Source organism: Protopterus annectens, chromosome 2.part0 (assembly GCF_019279795.1).
Source record: "Protopterus annectens isolate FY-2018-M chromosome 2.part0, PAN1.0, whole genome shotgun sequence".
Taxonomy (NCBI): Eukaryota; Metazoa; Chordata; order Ceratodontiformes; family Protopteridae; genus Protopterus; species Protopterus annectens.
The window spans coordinates 1,605,739,538-1,605,761,991 of NC_056728.1; the positions used below are offsets into that span (position 1 = coordinate 1,605,739,538).

At 37.8% G+C, this 22,454-nt stretch overlaps 1 protein-coding gene across 2 annotated transcripts in view; it reads left to right on the forward strand.

The window, feature by feature from the left end:
- The window catches only part of LOC122793553 (cytosolic phospholipase A2 gamma-like), a 679,208-nt gene that overhangs the window by 165,310 nt on the left and 491,444 nt on the right, over positions 1–22,454 (forward strand). The window contains exon 1 of one of the 2 annotated variants that reach the window (XM_044061703.1): positions 19,607–19,741. The exons of the other annotated variant lie outside the window; for it this stretch is intronic. Within the exon in view, the coding sequence (XP_043917638.1) occupies positions 19,661–19,741 (81 nt within the window). The 5' untranslated portion in view covers positions 19,607–19,660. Of the gene's footprint in view, positions 1–19,606; positions 19,742–22,454 lie in introns of those variants that run through there. 2 annotated transcript variants of the gene reach the window in all.

Below are 22,454 nucleotides of genomic sequence, written 5' to 3' on the forward strand. Positions count from 1 at the left end.
TTCAGTGTGTTAAACCACTGCTCAGCTATGGGCACTCATTTTGCACCTGTTAAACCACTGCTCAGCTACGGGCACTCATTTTGCACCTGTTAAACCACTGCTCACCTACGGGCAGATGCACTCACCTTGTTAAACTGTAGCTCAGCTATAGGCACATCTGGCATTTTTTATTGTTTTGTTACCTCACATTTCTTCAAAATAAATGGACTATTTCATTACATTTTACATAAAATATGATTTTATATGTGTACATATTTGTCAGGGACTTGTTTGGTGCTTATTTTACTAAAAATAAAATTGATGTTGTGGGGCTCGAACCATGGATGCTTGCTCTTTAGCCGACGTCTCTACCGCTACGCTATTGCTTTTTGCTTTACTTTGCATATTTAGTTCTTATATGCTTTCCCACTGACTGCTAACTGTGGCTGAGCTACGGGCACGCCCACGCAAACGAGCACACTTAAGGGCAAACATCTTTACGATTTAAAAAAAATATATAACATGTTCATTTATATATTTTCTGTTCATAGTCTGTGGGGGCATGTGTTGTGTTGTGTTTATTCACATTTCCATGGACTTTGTCATGGGTGTTTACTTTGGGCACTTTTACTCTTCTGGGGGCATGTCCGCTTGCAGGGCTCGGCATATGGACACGCCCCCTACTGTCTTACATGGACCGTGTTAGCCTTAGGTGTGATTCAGCATGCCCTCATGCATATGCATGACATGCTGACGTCACACCGTTTAACTGCAGCCTCCGTGTAAGCCTTGTAACTCTTACACGGAGGCTTCGTGAATCCTTGCCTAAATGTTAAACTGCTAGAAGAACCACTGTGTTTCTCTTGGAAATGTTTAGCAACAGCACTAACCAAATTTTGATTTCTAATGTCTTTTAAATGCTGTAAAATGCGTACCGTCACCATTCTTTTTGTTGGTCCTATGTACCACATGTTTTTACATGAACAGCCCAATATATAAACCACCCCTGTGGATTTACAACTAAAATGGTGTTTGGAAAAAAAATTTATGTCATTGATAACACTCAGGTTCCTGACCTTGTCACAAATATTACAAGAACCGCAGGGAAAAGTACCTAATTTTAAAGCTGTAATATTGTCTTTCCTTTCAATTAAAGTATTATTTAACAATTCCTCAAGATTTTTTCCTCTTTTGTAGGAAAATGTAATATGTTTGGGGTATAAATGACCAATATACTCATCATCACTGACAAGATACCAGTATTTTCTAACCAATGAAACCAGTTTCTCAGAAAAGGCAGAGAACTTGGTTACATAAAAAAGCTTTTCATCATCTTTATTATGTTCCATGGTGAAAACTTCACATCTTGATTCAAAATTTACAACAGATGTACCAATTCCATCTGCTTTTTTACCAAGTAATTTATCCCTGCATGCTGATAAATGTGTTTTGTTATAACCCCTTTCACTTAACCTCAACACAACTTTATTCAGTTCATTAGTTTTTTCATTTTCATTGCTGGTGTGGTCAAAAATTCTCTTAAATTCACCATAAGGTAATGCCTTTAGTAGATGATCAGGATGCATGCTGGTCGCATGCAAAAACATATTAACTGAAGTGGATTTCCTAAAGGGCCTAAATCCTATATGTTCCCCGTCTTCAAATAATGTTAAATCTAAAAAGTTAATCTGTTTTCTACTTAACTCATAAGAAAAAGAGAGATTGTGTCCATTGTTATTTAGGACCTCAAAAAATTCAAAAAATTCATTTATATCTCCTTTACAGATAAAAATAAGATCATCTATAAAGTGCTTGTACAATATTACATTATTCCTAAAAAAAAACAGTAGGATAAATGAATGTTTTTTCAAAAAAACCCATATATATAACAGCATATGAGGGCGCAAAAGCTGCCCCCATTGCTGTACCCTTCACCTGCAAAAAATAATTATTAAAGAAAAAATAATTGTGGGTCAAGCAAAACTCTAATAGGCCCACCAAAAAGGTGGTTCTAGGCCCTTCACCTAACATATCAAAAATAGAATCCAGCCCCCATCTGATGTCTATGTTAGTATATAATGATTTAACATCTATAGTCACCCAATAATAGTTATGATGCCATTTAATTTGAGATGTACTATTAATGAGATCCTGAGTATTGTAAATGTGAGCTACTACCTTATGTAAATGAGCTTTTAGATGAAAATCTAAAAAGTTATTAACATTATCCAAAAAAGAACCTATCCCCGAAACTATAGGCCTGCCTGGTGGTTTTTGTAAGTTTTTGTGTACCTTAGGCAAAGCGTATAAAATGGGTATAGTAGGTTTTCTTATATACAATCTACGAACATCTTTGTGTTCAAAAAAGCCCAAACGTTCACCTTTTTCTAATAAAAATAGTAGCTCATCATTAAACAACTTGGTAGGTTCATTATCCAACTTCTTATATTCCTCACCATTTAAAAGTAAACTATCAACCATCTCACAATAGTCAAATTTGTTCATAACAACCCAATTGCCACCTTTATCAGCACATTTAAATATGTAGTTAATCTTAAACTTTTTTAATTCCTTCAAAGCTTGCCATTTATTTTTGTTTAAATTATAACATCTTTTTTCTTTGCAAAACATTTTGTATGCTGTTTCAATTTCTTTAAAAAGGACTTTAAAAAATACTGAGATGTCAGGCACATTGATGTTAAGTGTGAACTTGTTAGTATTCCTTAAATATGGCACAACCAATTTACCATAACCAGTATTGTAAATACTATTATGGTTCACTTGTTCATCATTTTCATATAACTCATAAAGGTCTGACCCATCATAGTCATACGAAGACAAATTCAATAAACTATCATCCAAATCAGTGGTACTACAATAGACATTAGAATCAACATTTCCAGAGACTAACTCATCTTCTCTTTTAAAATAAACTTTTAACAATAGCTTTCTAATGAAAGCTTTAAATTCAAAATATAAATCAGCAAGAGAAGGAAAAAAAGTTGGTATAAATTTACTACCTTTAAACAAAATATTTTTCATATCATAAGTAAGTTCTAAGTTGGATAAATTTATACACATTAAAGTCTCTGTGTCAGAGGTTTCCGGGCTAAAACCCGGTTCACATACCAGTTCATTATTTAAAGTGATTTCTTCCCTTCCTTCCATTCCTTCCCTTATTGGATCTACTCGTCTGAAAGGAATCTCAAGTGTTTGATGAAACTGAGGCACCATCAAGGACCTCAGCTGTATTAACAGTTGCTGAAGTGTTGGCAAAAGTCACATTTTTTGAAATATTCCTGTCTGTTGAAGATGCTGAAATACTTTGTTGTCTCTGACTTCCATTTCTAAACTTTGACCGGCTACATAGAGGTTCTCGTTGCCATGAGAACAATATACCAGTCTCATAATCTTTTAAGTCACACACTAACTTGTTACACTTCCTCTGGATGATTTCACCTTCCAATTTGCAAATTTTTTCATTGACTTTCAAGATTTGCATCCTATAACAGGACTCCCCCACCACCTCATCCTGTAGATGCAAAATATCTGTTTTTAACTTTTCATGAGCTCTCATATTGCGTTTTATTAAAATACGAAGCCAACTACTGTGGTTCTTGTAATATTTGTGACAAGGTCAGGAACCTGAGTGTTATCAATGACATAAATGTTATTTCCAAACACCATTTTAGTTGTAAATCCACAGGGGTGGTTTATATATTGGGCTGTTCATGTAAAAACATGTGGTACATAGGACCAACAAAAAGAATGGTGACGGTACGCACCTTACAGCATTTAAAAGACATTAGAAATCAAAATTTGGTTAGTGCTGTTGCTAAACATTTCCAAGAGAAACACAGTGGTTCTTCTAGCAGTTTAACATTTAGTGTATTGGGAAAGCCCTTCCTTCAAAGAGGGGATGACATTGTAGTATAATTATTGGAGCTTGAAACTACAATGATTTTTAAGTTTCATACTCTAAAGCCTAATGGTATGAATCAGGAATTAGGTAGTTAATGAATTATTTATACTTGTATATTTAAATATATACACACACACACATATATATATATATATATATATATATATATATATATATATATATATATATACACACACACACATATATTTATTTATTTTATACTTATTCTAAGCTTATGGTTACTTTAAAATGTTTTTATTGTTTAATTAGTTAATTAAGACTTTAATTGTCTCAATGAGTATATAAGTATTATGCTTGTATTCAATTAACTGTGATCCTTGAAGGCGAATTGCCGAGGTACCAGATCGCTGGAATAAAGAAAGTGAGATACTGGTGAAGTGCTGTCAGTCTGTGTGTTTTTCTACAAACCCATATGTCACCTGGTGGATAGCCAACTGGCTCACAGACAGGACCCAGGAAGTTAGAATTGGGGATCCACCTTTACAAAGATGCCAGTCACAAGTGGAGTCCCACAGGGATCAGTCCTTGGACAGCTCCTTTTTGGCATTTACTTCTAAGAAGTCAAGGCCAATGTCAGTGGTCTCTGGCTGAGTAAATTTGCAGATGATTACAAATTAGGAGCTGTCATTGAATCACACACTGACACAAATGTTCTACAGGATGGGCTGACACAGACAAATAACTGGTGTCAGAGCCATGGATTAAAACTAAATGCCATGAAATGCATAACAGTATCCTTTGGGAAGTCATCCATCCTCGATAGCTGTCATATTGACAACACACCCCTTGTTGATCCAGTAGTCAGGGAATTAGGGACACACATAGATAGTAATCTAGCCTTTGATCATCATGTGTCTGCAGTGAGGAACCACTGTGGACATTCCCATTGCTGGATCTACCTGGTTAGGTCCATACCAAAGGGGGCATTGTACTCAGTGATAGGTCTGATGAATGCTGAATACAGTGGAATAATGACTTCCTTAGACCTAGTTGCCATACATCTGTTTATAAGTTGCACAACATAGAATGATTTCCTCACCACTGTAGACATGTGATGGTCAAATGCTCGATTTCTGTCCATGTGTGTCCCCAAGTTCCTGACTACTGGGTCAACTCTTAGGACAGTGTCGTCAACATGATAGTTACCAGGGATGGATGACTTTTCAAAGGATACTATTATGCATTTCTTGGCATTAAGTTTTAGTCCATGGCTCTAACAGCAGTTTTTCTGTGTCAGCCCTTCCTGGAGAACATTTCTGTCAGTTGACGATTCAATGACAGTTCTTAATTTGCAAACCTCTGCAAATTTAATCAGCCAGAGGCTATTAACTTTGGCCTTGACTTCAGAAAAGTAAATGCCAATAAGGAGTGGTCGCAGGACCAATACCTAAGAGACTCCACTTCTGACTGCCCTCTTTGTTGAGGTGGACTCCTAAAATTCATACTTCCTGGGTCCTGTCTGTGAACCAGGTGGCTATCCACTGGGTGATATAAGGGTTTGTACCTAACCTGATTTTGTCAACAATGCCAGAGTTGGTATTGTGTCAAATTCCTTGGCCAGGTCAAGGTAGACGGTGTGAATCATTTTGCCCTCATCCATTGCTTTGGTGACCTTCTCAAAGAAGTCCATCAGCTTGAGTAGATATGACTTGCCCTTGATGAAACCAAATTGGGTTGGGTCCAGTGTCTAAAGGCTTCCTATGTCATTATTGATCATCTCCATGATAATTCTTTCCATGCCTTTGCATATGAGACTAGTGAGACTTATGGATCTGTAGTTTCCAGGGTCTGTAGATGGCCCACCTTTGCACAGCGGGGTGACTGTTGCTGATGTCCATTCATGAAGCATGAAGCCTGTTTGGAGGCTACAATTAAATAGCAATTCCATATGGCCTGATAGGTCATGTTTCATGCTATTTAAAAGGCATCCTGTGATGTCGCCTGGGCCCTTTGATGCAGTGTTCTTGGCATCAGAGAGAATATTAAGGACCTGTTCCCTAGTGATAGCGGGGCAGGGGGGGGTTATATCTGATGATATTTCCTGAGGGAAGGTTGAGAGGGAGAGAGGGGTAAATATGGAGCTGAATTTGTCAGCTAGTAGGTTTGCTATATCTTCTGGCTCAGTGTAGGAGGCTCCTTTTATAATGAGCTCTGCACACAACTGTGTATTGCCTTTGAGGTTGTAGACATAGCTAAAGAATGCCTTGCAGTTGTGCTTGGCCTAGGAGGCCTAATTTACCTTAACGTTGACTTTGGTAGACTTTATTTGCCCTCTGATTTGTTTTAGTTTGATGAGACTGCTTTTATCTTGATGGGTGCTGCACCTCCTAATTTTGCCATGATTTTCTTCCTTTTGTTATACAGCCGATTGATGTTGTGATTACACCAGGGTAGCTCATTTTTTGAGTTCATTCTATACTCCTTCCTGGCAGGTACATCTGCCTGCATGCAGCTGTTAATATAGGGTTTCTGTGAACAGCTCTGTGTAGGCAGCAGTGTTCTCAGGGTTTATGGGGGCTTGAAGTTTTGCCAGGTTATGATAATAATAGGAGGTTAGCATTAGAGTAGTTCCAGAATATTCCAGGGATAGCTGGGGTCCCATGTTTTATTTTTTCTTCAAAGAAGACCATTTTCTGGTCTGCCCTTACCAGAGAACACATTACACTAGGGGGGTGTGCAGCATATTAGTGAGGACCAGATCCAGTATGGTTGCACCCCTGGTATTGACAATCTGGTCTGGGGAATTTGTGTTTATAAAATCCAGTAATCTCTGTGCATGTACGTTTGGTGTCATATATGATTCACAGTTAATAGTGGGGTAATCAGTGTCACACATGAATATGGTATTGCGTTGAATGATGGGTGTGTGAGTGTTTTCAATAAGTTTAAATACATTCTATGGGTTTCCTGGGACATAGAGGGGGACCTATAGCTTGCAAGGAGATGGGACTGGATTTTGCCTATGGTGATTTTAACATAGATAAGCTCAAGTTCATTGTCCTGTTTGACCAGCCTTGAGGTATATTTATTTTTGATGTAAATTGAGACACCATCACCTTTAGTCTTTTTCTGTGTAGTAGCTGGTCTAAATGTGTGGAAGACATTATAACCTTGCACTATCGGTGTGTTCTTTGAGGCTTTAAACCATGTCTCAGTGACCACACAGATGTCAGCATTCTCTAGGATGAATAGTTCTTCTAGGGAGTGGAGCTGTTTGCTTAGACTCCTAGCATTGAACAGTAACACCTTTAGATTTTCTTGGTTTTCATTTGCTATATCAGAAGTGCTTTCACTTTGCCATTACCTAAAAAGGCACTAAGGGGGAGGACAATATTTTAGCTAATATTCAAAAGCCTAGAGGGGAGGGGTGCAGACCGTCCTTGGCAAAGCAGCATGGTCTGTTGACCATCTCCTTTTATGCTGACAGATATTGCAACCCCCTTAGAATGAAACCAGAAACTAAGTCAAATATTAAAGGCAGTCATATTTTGTTCATATTGTGGCATCATCCTTGGAGAGGGTAAAATGCTGCTCAGTGCTAGGCTCATGCCAGCCTGTTGATCCTAATATGTGCATACACATGTACATCTATGTAAATCATTGTATATTTAGTACAATTCTAGGGTCTATATCTTAGCAAATGCTCACATGAGCGAAAATTGCGGAACTCGAAACTGCAATTGTGAGATTACGGTACAGTGATGATGGGAATATTTGCCCTTTCCTCACTGTAGTGTGATCTTGGAGTTGGAATATATATTTGGGAGGGTGTGGGGGGTGCAGCCCCCCACAATTGCAGTTTGGATAGGATAATGGATAGGCTAGTACTAGGCTAGCTTCCTTTGTGGGCTATTTTAAGCCTAGCCAGTTACCCCATGTGAGAATTAAACCTTGCACCTTGTGTCTGTAAGGTAAACACCTTAAACATTATGCCAGCCTTGGCAGAGCAGCATAGTCTGTTGACCATCTCTTTCTATGCTGACAAATATTGCACCCCCTTGGAATTACACCAGAAACTAAGTCAAATATTAAAGTCAGTCATATTTTGTTCATATTGTGGCATCATCCTTGGAGAGGGTAAAATGCTGCTCAGTGCTAGGCTCATGGATTTTCGCTCACGTGAGCGTTTGCTAAGATGAACTTTCATTCATCTAATATAGACCCCAATTCCATGCACATGGGCAAGTATGCATATCTGTTTATATATATCCTAGTATAAGATATTCTCAAAAAAACTTGCTATTGACATATCCAAGTTAAGGACAAACAAGGCATTCAGGAATTATGATATATAAAGCATCACCTCCTCTGTATATTCACTAATGGGCCACTGAATGTCTATGCAGTACATGAAGAAGACATGCTCATATATACCAGTCATAATAATTTGATATAACATGGCACACAGAAAGCCATTGTACCAGTGTGACACCATGGTACAACAATGGTACAAAAAAATCACATAAGCAAGTACTCGTCCTGTTATTGAACTGGCATATGACAGCAACAACAGATGGTTATACAGACTGATAACGTGCAAATAAACAATATATCTGACTGTGTTTTGTATGAAGTATGGGAATAATGTAGTTTGTGGTTTGCTGTCTTCCCACCTAAGTATAAAGTGGAATAGCACAAGCAGAACAATTGTGTCTCACTTGCATCATGGTAATTGCAACAGCCATATCTGTCACATACAGGCTGAGAGTGTATTAGACACAACAGTATTAATCTGCACTGCTAGACACAACAGTATTCATCTGCACTGCATGCATAGGAGTGCACCCCCCACACACATAGACAAATAAGGTGTAGCACCCCTGCCCATATGGAGCAATGTATGCATTAAGTACACCGCAAAGTGTACATCTAATTGATCATTGCATGTGTAGTGTGGTATATGCAGCAGCAAAATAATGCCACATTTAACATGATATGTGCAGTGTACAGCAGGACATATATCAGAAAAGCACAGCACCAATATGCTATGTCTGCACAATTGTACCTATACAGTACAAAGCTGGATATGGCAAACACCATGGTGACAGCATTACATAAATGGATGACACAGACAATACTCATGGTCCTGAGGGTGCACCCTGATGGGGTCAAACATCATGAATGATCTCTCTGGTGAGCTCCTGGAAGAAGTTGTGCATCGCCCATGCCTTTTCCTGGAAGAAGTTACCCATCAGTGTCTGGAAGACATCTGTTATCACCTCCTGGATCTGGTTCCAAAAATCATCTCCCTGTTATGGTGGTAGACATCTTCTGTAGTGCGCAGCAGGAGTGAGACACATGCAGATCCTAGTCTGTCATCATGATCATCGACCCATCATCGTCATCATCCTGGTTTTCAGAGTCCAAGCTGCCTGGCAGTGGTCTGGCATGCCATCGTCTTCTGTGTCCAAAAGAAGAGCCACCATGTCTGTCAAGGTTAAACACACTAAGAAAAAAAAAACATACATAAAACTTATTCCAGAAAAGCTATGAGTACATAACATGTCATATACTAACTGACAGAATCTAAATCTGATAACTTTTCTGTATGGGATGTTACAGTACTGTATGACCTTATACAACTCTAACACCACATGTGATGAAAGGCATTCATTAAATCAATAACAATGCACAAAATGGTGGGCAGCATACATCACAGTAGTATACAAAACAGGTCTGTCGTAAAACCCAATCAGATGTGCACCTAGATTATGTCAAAAACAGTATATAGCATTCCATTAACTTCATCAGAACATATGAGACAAGACGCATGACATTTATTCATTTAGTTAGTTATTACATTTGTTCACTGGGTTATGTCCGACTGGGCCAGAAGCCCATTTTCAGTGGAGACCCAGGGAGAAAAGCTCCAGATATACAGTTAAGAGCTACAGACTAAATAATACTAAAACATAATTAAACAAGTTAACAAAGTTGCAGGAAAATACTGCTAGTGAGCTAGTATTTCTATAATACTATGACTACAGGCATAAGTCTGAGCCATTGTCACAGTGTAATGAAACTTGCAATATTAATTACTAGGTACACAGACTACATGGATATACAGTGAAATTAGCAGACAAAGCTGTATACAGAACATATAACAGTGGTAGATATGGATTACAGATGTAAGAATCAGTAAGATTGTTTAGGACCACTGTCCAAAAAATTAGTGGCTGACAGATAACTGAAAGAAGTTTAGATAGGTGGTAAGAACAGAAGCAAGGGGGTTAATCAAGAGATAAGAAGCAGTAGAGCTAGGCAATATAGTTGGGAGTGGGTGGGCTTAGCCAGGTGTTTGGCAGGTGCAAAGCCAATGGTTTGCTAGATGTTCTTTTAGGAGTTGTTTGAACTCATGATAGGATTTTTTGCTATGGTTTGAGGAAGAGTGTTCCAGAACTTGGCAATTTTGAAAGAGTTGAGGGAAGTGCCATGGGAGTTGCGGGGTTGAATAACCTTTAGCATAAGTTTATTAGAGGATCTACGTGTTCTGAGGTTTTCATTGGGTTGGATTAGTTTAAAAAGTGCAGGGCAGCCTTTGGGTCAGTGGATAGATTTGTGCGCTAGGGACAGCTGGTTGAGTGATAGGAAGTTCGGGAGTTCTACCCAGCTGAGTTGGGAAAGAACAGTGCAGTGGTGGGTTCTATATGGGTGTCCTGTGGCAAATTTAACAATTTTGTTGTACTAGGATTCTAGGTTGTTTAGGTCAGTTTTTCACTGATTAGTAAATATTTGGGATCCGTAAAGGAGGGTGGACAGTGGTTGTGAGCGTGCAGTCGCTAGTCTGGCACTTTCTGTAAGGTATTTCTTCACTCTATACAGGGTGCCTAGTTTGGAGTGGACTTTTTTGATAGTGAGGGAAATGTGTCTGTCAAATCTTAGGTTATCATCTATTGTTACGCCCAGTAGTTTGGTTTGGTTTGTGGGTTCTATCATGGTTCTATTTGAGGAGAGTATTGCTACTCGGGGCTGTTGTGATTTGGGTTTGTTATTTATGAAAACTATTATCTTAGTTTTGTTTGGGTTTAGAATAAGTTGATGTTCTGTGAGGTATTTTTCTAGAACTGGAAAAAAAGTCTGCATTTTTATTTGGAGTTACTGGGAGGTTGCGGGCTGAGCATATAAGCATGGAATTGTCAGTGTACTGGACAATGGAGGCTAGTTGTGTTGCAGACCTGAGGTTATTTGTAAAAATTATAAAAAGGAGAGGCCCAGAATGGATAAGATATGTCACAATACAGTATAGGTGTCATTAAAACCTAATTGTCAGAAAACATGGCCCATACAGTGTAGTTATACTTTATAACAACAAAATTAAGAGGATAGCAAGTGTATGGTCATGATCATGCAACATTCACAATGTATTATTATCCATATGTATTGATAATATGAATAGAAGGCCATGTGTGTGCCACTATGTCCAATACACAGTGTCATTATATTACTCCCATGTATAACATGGTGTACAATATACATTTTATCAGAGGAAATGCTGTTATTACTTGCTCAGTTGTGAACTATCAACCATGAGTATGCAAAACACATATGCACAGACAGCAAACATATATATCATGCAGTCTATTTCATTTCTTCAAAAACATGTTTTTTCGAAGAGCAGACGTACTACCCCATTTCAGCGAAAGTGCACTTAACCAAAAGTACATGTTCACAAACACTGGTTCACTGAACCAGAAAGAAAAAAACAAAAAACAATGCAAACACACTTTTGCAGGGGGTACAGAGGGAAATATACCTGTATCCCCACTGTAGTATGATCTTGGCATTAGTATATATATATATATATATATATATATATATATATATATATATATATATAAGTAGCGGGGGTGTGGGGGGTGCTGGGGAGCTTGCCCCCTGCAAAAGCGTGTTTGAGGTGTTTTTTGTTCTTAATTTCAGGTTTGGTGAACTGGTGTTTGCGAAAGTGCACTTTCGGTTAAATACACTTTCAGTGAAATGGGTTTGTATTTCTTCTCTTCAACAAAATGTGTTTTCATAGAACAGAAGTGGACCCATATCCTGACATATCAAGACACATAATGCCATAGCAATGGTATGCGATACTGATATGCTTTTCTTTTCCAAAAGACTTTTACTCTAAGGTTATAGTGATACTTAGAAAAGCTTGTAGTGGAAACCAGTTGACAAATAAGTCATACAACAACGTCAAGCAGAAAATTTGACAGAAATAACTTACTGCCATGGGCCAATATTTGTATGTGTGCCTCACACATTTATGTTTAGGTGTCAATATGCCAATTATTTTGCACTATAAATTATTTTTCTGTGCAGTAATGTGTCAAGTTGATATTCCCTGAATAATAAATTTTATTCTAGATGAAGAGTAATGAAACAAGTAGTAGTAAACACAATTTGGTGAGCTATGCAACATGGTGAACTGCTGACATCACAACATCATGCAATACAAAACCTTACCACAACTTGACAAACATAACAACAGTGACAGCATGTGGCACTCACAGTTTTAGGGTATGACACGCACACATTACTGCTCATCAACTAACATATCACAGTCACTACCTATGTCTGTATTATGCTTGTATGTGTACCTGCACAATTCAAACACTGTAATGATGATCATGAAAATATGTAACAAGTCAGGCATAACAGAAGAACATGAGTGGCTTTGAGCACATCAGTTATAGAAAATGGTATGTAATATCTGGTGAAGCATATCATCTGAGGACAGTTAAACAGAAGTGCAAGATATGTGGAATTCGTGCCAGAAATTGTTCTCCAACAGCGTTCAGAATGTTGAGACAGCAGACATCCACTCAATAACAGAATATCAGACTATGTACAACACAGCAGTCAGTGGGCACCACTGCCAGATAGGCACACTTACCTCCACCTACCACTCAAACAGCAGTAACAGCATAAACAACGTAAATATATAAATCATTCCAGGTAAAAGCACTATGACAGTTATACACAGATGTCTGTCATTTAGGTTATCACAACAAAAAAGCATGAACTGCAGTTATCAAGCATACCCTGCTTATAACTCAAAGAGCAACAGTGAAATTAAATCTATACTATTATTCACAAGAAATCAGTGACTGTTGCACTTAACTTTAAGATGCATTACGGGTCATCTGAAATTCATATTAGCATGCCTGAACTCCAGTTAGCACCTTTTTTTTAACTATCTAATGAGTCTTTCTGGGGAAATAAATGTTGACAGTTATAATACATACCTTTCTGCATCCCCTGCTTCTCAACCTATACATACACTCAATGCACAGAGCTAAATTACGGGCATGGTCTTCATCACCTGCTAAAAGGATAAAAGATTGTATGGCTACCACGGAAGGATTGTGCCAGGTTAATATATGATGCTTGCTATGTACAGCAAAACAGCAAAAAATAGACATCGGTACATGTCAGCTAACCTTGACATGAAATACGATTTCATACTTAGTTATTGATGTATCACTCTCGATATTGTACATACATAAAGAGTTTGGTAAACAATCTAAGAAAGAAATTCAAACCAACAACTCTCATTTATGTTAACACGGTTTACTATCATTATTGTGAAAGGCAAAAAATTTGCCGTTCGCAATAACGAAAATAAGCACAAAAACCCAACTCTCCACTTCTAGACAATGTTGACCCAAATGATCGACACATTTGAGTCGACATTTTCACTGAAAACATCACATGATATCCATATAGAAGCTGATGTAAATCAAACTACTATATGACAAATCACATTTTTGCAGGGAGGCAAGCCCCCCTGCACCCCCTGCTACTAATATTTTCCAACTCCGAGATCGCACTACAGTGGGGATATGGATGAATTTCCACTCTCCACTGTACCGTGATCTCCGTACATATAGTCAAACACACATGCAAATGCACTACTACATTCACATGAGTGTCTTCTACAATTCCATACACTTTTCATTTTGTGCACAACATTCTGATTTTTGGCAGCATGTGTGCTGACAGAATGTCGTTTGCACAAATGATAGTAAACCTGTTAACACTACAACCCTTGACCCCACCTCTTCAGTTAATCCATTTGTCTGAAATTTCATGGACTGATGGAAGTTGAAAAACTCAACTGTATGACTATGCAGGGAAGAAGTAAACACGAGTCTATGCTTCTAAATTACTAGATGAGTAAAAGAGAAGTGCAACCTAAACCATGTGCTGATTATTTGAATTATAAAAGCATGCAATCGTGAGTGCACAAACAGCTTTAACACTTCAGAGCACAAAGTGTCATACTTTGTAATAAAACGTGTGTCTGCACATGATCAACATAACTGCACATTATAGGAGTTACTGTTCATCACTGATATTTAATACATCAACATGTAAGTTAGTTGGGGGGGGCAATCAATGTTGAGTGATTTATGACATGATAGTGTGACATTCAAAATGCACCGGTTACCTATGTATGTTTTAGCCTGCATTTACACATGCAGCCATATTGAAATAGGTAGAATGTTTCCAGAGCTTTGTATATAAAATACATTGACCAGAGCTGGGATGTGAACTGTGCATATCTTGCACATTAAACACAGACCTCTAACCACTATGCTAAATCATCCAAGACCTAAGTGACATAGGTGTTAATGCACCACATACATACTAGATGCATAGATACATAAAAAAGATACATAAAGAAAAAAACAAAGCAAACAACATAACAAAAAGTTAGATACATAAAAGACTATACTGCATAACTTAACAAACAAGTATTTCCAATATCTGTTTTAAATAGAAAACATGGAATTCGCAAAATATCATCCAAAATGCTCTACACGGTGATTCAAACCCACATATATCCCATGAAACAGTCTCATTGGTCTACTGCTTAATGCTTTGAGCTGGTAGACAGCACACTTGCTTTAATGATGTAAAACAGTATGGAATAAAGATGAGATGTGCATATATCCACTGTATAACATTAGTATGTGTCAGCATACAGAGTTAAATTGTCAAAGATTTCAAAAATAAACATCATAATTTACTTTTCAAAATGGGCAAGAAATCAATGGCAGTAATGCACAACCTTAAAATTAAATAAAACACATCTACATATTCAGTGGTAAACCTAAAGTTATGACACAATAGGGCTTTCAGATCCACATGTTTTGTAATTGCATGTTATTCACATCACAGAGAAGTACTGTGGGATGTCTTTAGACACTTTGCAGATAACGGAGACATATGTAGTCACCCAAGACCTAAGCGCTCTAGGCATTAATAAATATTACATGTGTAAAAACCTGTACTGCATAACTTAGCAAATAACTATACATCTCACAAACCTGTTATGAAAAAAGGAATTCCCTGGACTGGCAAAATAATTTTATAAATAGTGTACACTGCGATTCGACCCCACACATATGTATAAAACATTCACATTAGCGTATTGCCATTTTGAGTTAATGGACAGTACACTTCCTTTAATGTTTTTAAACTGTGTGGGGAATAAAAATGGAATCTGCCTTATAACACAATATAATAATGCATATAAGTATATGTCAGTGTTTAACTGTCTGTTTTATTACTATTTACAAAGCCCAACATTTCAGCCATGCTGACATGCACTGGTCTTACATTCATGAAAGTGAGTACAACAAACATGGATATTATGAAAACATACTCCTATAATGTAGATCTTAATAATGTGTGCATTTATTACTCAGCATTCACACATACAGAAGTATAATGTGGGGTGCTTCTAGAACTATTACTAATAATGGAGAAATGCGTAGTCATCTGTGACCAAAGTGCTATAGGCATCAGTAAACCATGGCCATCCTAGGTGCCAAATTTTCAAAATATCGAAACCCCAAAAGTGCAAAATTCACGTAAACACACCATGCACCACACAACACATACACCATCCTTTCCAAACTACAACATACAAAACACACAAACATAAAACCACAATTAAACAAACCTACCCCACACCCCTGCTACTTATATATACTAACTCCGAGGTTGCACCAAACAGAAAAAGACAGTAAACTCACCACTTCACACTCAACAGTCCCCTTGCACACACACATCACATAAATACAAACACCACCACTTTCAACATGTAAACACTCATACTTTCTGTGATGATTGTGCCCTGGCCCAGCAATCAAGGAGCCTCAATCCTCACCACTAGCACCAGGGAGGTCATCTCTTAGAAGAAAAAAGGATAACTAATACACACAGTAAAGTACAATTTCCCTTAAGTGCACACAGAGATCACAGTGAGTCTGGGGCTGGTTGCTTCTTTGCTCACCAGGTCCCCAATAAGACTCCCCACTGGCACAGCTATAGGGTCCAGATCTCAGCCTAGCTGGACAAGCAAGAACCTCCAGTACCCTCTCTCTTCAACCAGTGCTTCATGTCCCTGCCAAGTAGCTGACACAACACTCACATAGACACTTTGAGATAAGTATTTATACAACTTCACAGACACTCCTGGGAAAGGTTGACACAGATTCTCCAGCTGTGCCCCTTTACCCAGACTATACGGTTGTAATTACTGCCACCACCCAGCTAATATCAGCTACTAAAAGGCCCTTAAAAGGGTGTCCAATTATTACTGTGCAATATTATAATCCAATTGTAGTACGATTAACAGTCAAGGCTTGCTTTAGAGTTGCCTATTGCAATAACCTTCATAAATATGCAATGTACTCTAGAGCTTATCTCTACACAAACTAGCCACAGGTAGAAGGTTTTAAAAATATTTAATAATAAATAATTAAAACACAAGACAAAACTACTACACCACAGAGATATCTAAGAGTTCAGAGATCACACAGAAAATTAAAATAATACTGTAGGACAGGTCTGATTTCAAATAAAAATACCTAATTAAACTTTACTAGCTTTAACTATTCCTACAAGAAATCACAGTGCTAGAAACTTACATGTGAGCTTAGGCAGAGTGCTGAGTTTGATATCCAAGATCAAAATGCTTCAAGTCTCTTGTTGAACAATAGTTTTTAAACACTAACCAACACCTCTGCTGAGGCCCTCCCAAATTACATCATTTTGACACTTTGGTTTTCCCAGTATGCATACTGCATTATCTTGACACCTGGTCTGAGTTTTCAGGCCACAAACTGCATTATTTAGCAATCTAACACCTGCTCAGAAAACTACAACAATAAAAAGCATTTCACATATGCACTCTAGCAGAAACCAGAGCAATAAAGCACCATCCACATGTAAATTCTGGTCATAAACTTTAGCCTTAAAACAATGGGAATGAAACCTTCATCCAGACTCACTGGAGCCAAATTCTAACATGAAATGGTCACAACATGCTTCACTGGGCCAGTAGAGTGCAATGCTGTCCCATATTTTGCAATTCCACATTTCACAGTATTATTTTACTCTCAAGAAAACATGCCTGTATTTTACTTTTATTTACAAATGTCAGAATTATATATCAAATTCTATTTGGCTACGCTGGTAGCCTTCGCCCATCTCTCCCCAGTTGTCACACTTTAACCTACCTACCCTAAGCCAAATTTAAAACTTACGAACGCACTCGCATACACTCAATCACCTACCCAAAACCCTTAAAAAAATATTCACTTACCTTAATCTCCAGCCAAATCCACACACCAAACCGTACATTAGGCACACAGTACATCCCACATCACATACCGGCACACCATAACTGCGACTTTGACATTTCTGGATTTGCAGTTATGAAGTTTTTCTATTTTAAAAATTCTACCTTATGGTCTCGAAATACTGAAATTTGACATTTCAGTATTTTGAGATTATAATGTGAAACTATATATATATATATATATATATGTATGTATATGTCTGATGTACACATGAATGTACAGTCATAATAAAAGTTTATTCAGAATGTGTACACTGGCTCAGTATAACTGTGGATAACCTCAGAAGGCACCCAAATGGTAATGTTAACTACATTTGCATTACTGTTATCAGTACAGACACCGATAAAATACAATCAGAACAGTCTCAGAAACAGATATGTATAGAAGAGACATTTATTATAATGTAGGTGTTCAGGTATAGATTCTGCAACTTAATGTAGATATCTACTGGCTAGTGTCAGACCTCTGTATCCCTCTAGTGAAGATCCTCTGTATCTCTCTGATGCAGGACATCATAGTACGGATAGACATTCATATGTATCTGGTAGATCACAGTCCTTCTGTGGTGCACCTTTGCAATCTGGTTCCAGATGTTGATCAATACAAAGTTCCTGTGGCATGCTCTCATCATCTGCTCATGTCCAGTGACAATGTGCATCTGGGTGGTCTGCTACTCAGTCCATTTCAGCACCCTGACACTCTAGTTCAACATCCTTATTATTGCAGTTGAAACTGGTACAAACATGGTAACTGAAGTCCCACTCATTTCACAGATAGAATGCTATCAGCAGTAAATGTATCAATACCCCGTGTAAAGGTTGGCTTATATACAATGGTATCAGACTATTGGAGGTAATCAGGCACACATTACAGATATTCCCACTTACTGGTACCTTTTGGATAGTTATGGTAATCATCTTCCAGTTATATCAAGCTACTGATTAATGTGCCAAATTTTGAGAGCTTACACATACTTGTGCAAATAGAATTGCAAAACATTGAATGTTAATGAACCTCATTAATTATGTCTGGCACAAATGGTATTTAAGTTGTGCACACTTAAATGCTGTACTCATCTTAAAGTATAGCTGATGTGCAGCTAACTTCAAAGGTAGATTGTCACCTGCCTGCATTGCTATTATCACATACCTATGTTATCATTAATTTGTGTAAATGAAGTTATACATTTTTTTTGATAAATTGTCTGTATTACAATCTGTCTCTGACATAAAGGAGGGGTGCAGAAATTAGAACTGAACAATATGCATACAGATGGGTAAATGAGCTTCATTGAAAAGACATTTCCCCTATAGGCGGATGAATGGACAAAAAGGAAAGAGCCCTGGTGAACAATAGGCAGAAAAAAATATATATCCAAAGTAATTTATGATTAACCTCTAATGTCCGTGGTATGTTTATGGACACCAAAGACTTCCGAGAATTTCAGTAAAGTGTATGTTTACTGACTAGTTTATGGATACTCTCTGATTCTTAATAGCTGTTAATACATTCAATCTGTTAGAAACAATATGAGGGTGACTTTGACTGCTCATTGTTTATTGTGTTGATATGCATCCATGGATGCACAACAGTTAATTTTAATATGTATCAGTGTTTCCTTCACTGTCTCTGTATAACTTCCATTATGTGTGTTGCATACTATATAATGATAGTAGTATTTGTTATGATGTGTGTCACTGACTGTCATTGTATATGACACACATCCGATATTCTTGGAGTACACAAGCTCATAATGTTTGGATGTGTATGGAACTTGGAAAAATAATTGCTACAGTAATGAATGTGAGGAACAATGGTTGTGTGGATGCCCTTTGTTTGTTGTGATATTCACTCCCATAGGTTCAAATCCCATGTATGACCTCTACAACGTTTTAATGGATTGTTACATGTGATAATGTTATTATATGTATTACATATTCGGACATTGTTTTCACACCCATTGTGTTTTGCGATATATAACTGTAATATATATGAAATTCATTTGTTTTCATAGATTTGCACTGTAAAGCAGAAAGAGTAGAACAAGAAGAAGGGATCAGCCGTATGGATCATGCTGTAGTCTCAGATATGGATGGTAACGTGGCTGGCAGTACTGATGATGGACATGATGATGAACATGATCCAGTGTCCCAGGTGGAGTCTGGTAACAAAGGTGATTCCTGCCGAAAATGTAGAACTCCTGCCCATTGGACTACATGGGGGTGTAACTGTGTGCTTGGGCATGTGTCAGAGGGTGTCTGCCTACTATTACAGGCAATCGAATGTTCACAGTGATGGTATGGGTCTGACCTTTGAGCACTTGCCTATGCCACTGACTGTGTAGCACAGAGTTGTATGTGTGCTACATGAAAGTCGGGTGTGCAGACATGAAGACATCATGTCAGCATGGCTGCAATACATGACAGTGTGTTATATTTTTCACACCCTGTTGAAAGCCTTGATATGGTGGTGCTAGAGTTGTCCAAAGTGTACTAAGCAGATTACCTCCAGTGGGTTGAGACATCTCTTAACTACATGTCACTTTTGATAATCCCATCTGTGCCTTTCATGACTTGGCCATCAGATATCAATGTCTGTGCTGTAACGTACACACACATCTGCTGTTGGACACTCCACTGTGTGCTCAACAGTCATGTCCAGATGGTCACATCACAGTCATGCTTCTTACCACACTGTGTCCCCACATGCTAGTGTCACCCCATTCAGCTCTTCAGAAGATCACCGTGGGCTTAGTGTTTCTGGACATGGCAGGGCCAGCCAGGAACTTGGTGTAAGCCATCAGTTTAGGTATCCTAGGCTGCATTAGTGTAACACTGACAGTTAACACAATCTCTGTCCTTTTATGTAATTCTGGGGTCTACTTCAGATACCTGTAATGCCATATGATCGATGTTCATAAGACCAAGACCACTTAAGCAATATTTGACAACACTAAACATTCACATAACCGAGTATCACATACCGAAACCATGAGAAGCCTGACTGCATTCATCACATATGTTTAGAGTGCTTCACTATAAATAGTGCACTATAACTTTTAATTGTTGTACTTCCTACCAAAGTCAATATGGTGGATTCAGTACAGGAAGCACCTAGGACAGTTGCAAATGTTCATTCCACTGTATCATCCCAAAAAGGTAAGCAAATCCTTGTTTTATGTTTTTGCAGGAGGGCTGCAGCCCCCCTGCACCCCCCATAGGAGGGCAGTGCCCCCCAAACCCCTGCAACATAAATATACCAACTCCGAGATTGCACTATAGTGTGACACTGAGCGAACTTTCTGCTCCACTCAGTCTGCAGTCGGTATTTCACACGTTCAGTCATCAGAACTTCGGCATAGTGAAGTTTCACTTCTACGAAACTTCACTCATTTCATCTTGATCATATGAAATTTGGTCTACTGACATTTTAGTAATGTCAAGTAGACCCGTCATTCTGACCTTGTGGTAAACAGTACCACTATGCTGACCACTGACAAATCAATCTGTAGGTAGTTATGCAAATGTCTGATATCACAGGGTTTTAGTGATCATTTATCTGAATCACCAAATGAAGTGGAAAAGGTGCCTGAAACTAAAACACAATAGTCCAACAGTGACACTTTAGAAGGATGACTCACAATCCTTTAAAATGTGACACTTTAATGTACAAGCATCCAACATATAAAAAGAAAAGCACAAACGCTTAATAAGTCACCGCATTTTCGTCTTAACCAAAACTTCTTCAGATGCAAATGTACCATTCCCCACAATCCTCCTTATATAAAAGACTAATAAATAAGAACCGCCAATTAATACATTTTCCAAATCTTACTTATATTTTACCAGTGCACACCCTTTTTACTAAAAACATGGTCTTGTTAAGGGTCAGTTTGTGAGGGGTAGTAGAATGACCTCAGAAGACGAGGACTTTATGTTGGAATGTCAAATTCTGAATGACATGTTTAGAGTAAGGGGCTACCCAATGGACGTGTTGTTAGAAGTCCAGGAAGATGTAATGGAAAGTAGAAGAATTAGCTTTGCACTGCTTTTAGGTGAGGAAGATATATTTACTGACCAACATTTTAAAGGGACTGGAGTAAGGGTTAATAATTATGAGGGTGCTTTGGTTATTAACCATGATGGTGATGCAGGATTAATTAGGAAGATAGTTGAGAAAGAATGGGAAATATTTGCTAGTATTTCAGACCTTGAAATAATTTTTAACAAACCCTTAAAATGTATTTATAGGAGACACAATATTAAGGATATTTTGGAAAATAAGAGATCAGAAAAAACTTCCATTAAACAAGGCAAGATAGGCACACACAAATGTGGCTTTTGTCCATAGCGCCCATATCTGATAGATGGTGACACTTTATTTTTAGAAGTGAGGGACACATTTATTAAAAGTAAAAGCTATAGGAATTGTAATACTCGTGGAGTGATTTATGTAGCGGTGTGCAGAAAATGTCAGGGATTTGATGTAGGTAAAACAGAAATATGTATGATTTAAAGAACAAGAGTCCTGATAACGCCTTATACAAACACACTAAGTGATGTGCAGGGGCTATTTTAACTTTTTTATCTTAGAGGTGATACCCATTGATTTGAGAGGAGGGCCATGAGAGACCAGAATTTAATACCGGGAATTGTACCGAAAGATATTTTTACAGACAAACAAATACAGTGGCACCAGTTTTTAAGCTTAGAACAGCTAGACTCTAAATGCTTTTAGTGTTTTTAATGTTTTGTGGAAATGGACACTAGATGGCGATGTTTGACCATTTAAGTGAGTTGCTGGGAAAGATTTTTATCTATTATATCAGTGAATGCAATTATTTTTCTAATTCAATATTAACACAATGATAAGTGTGTTATTCGTTT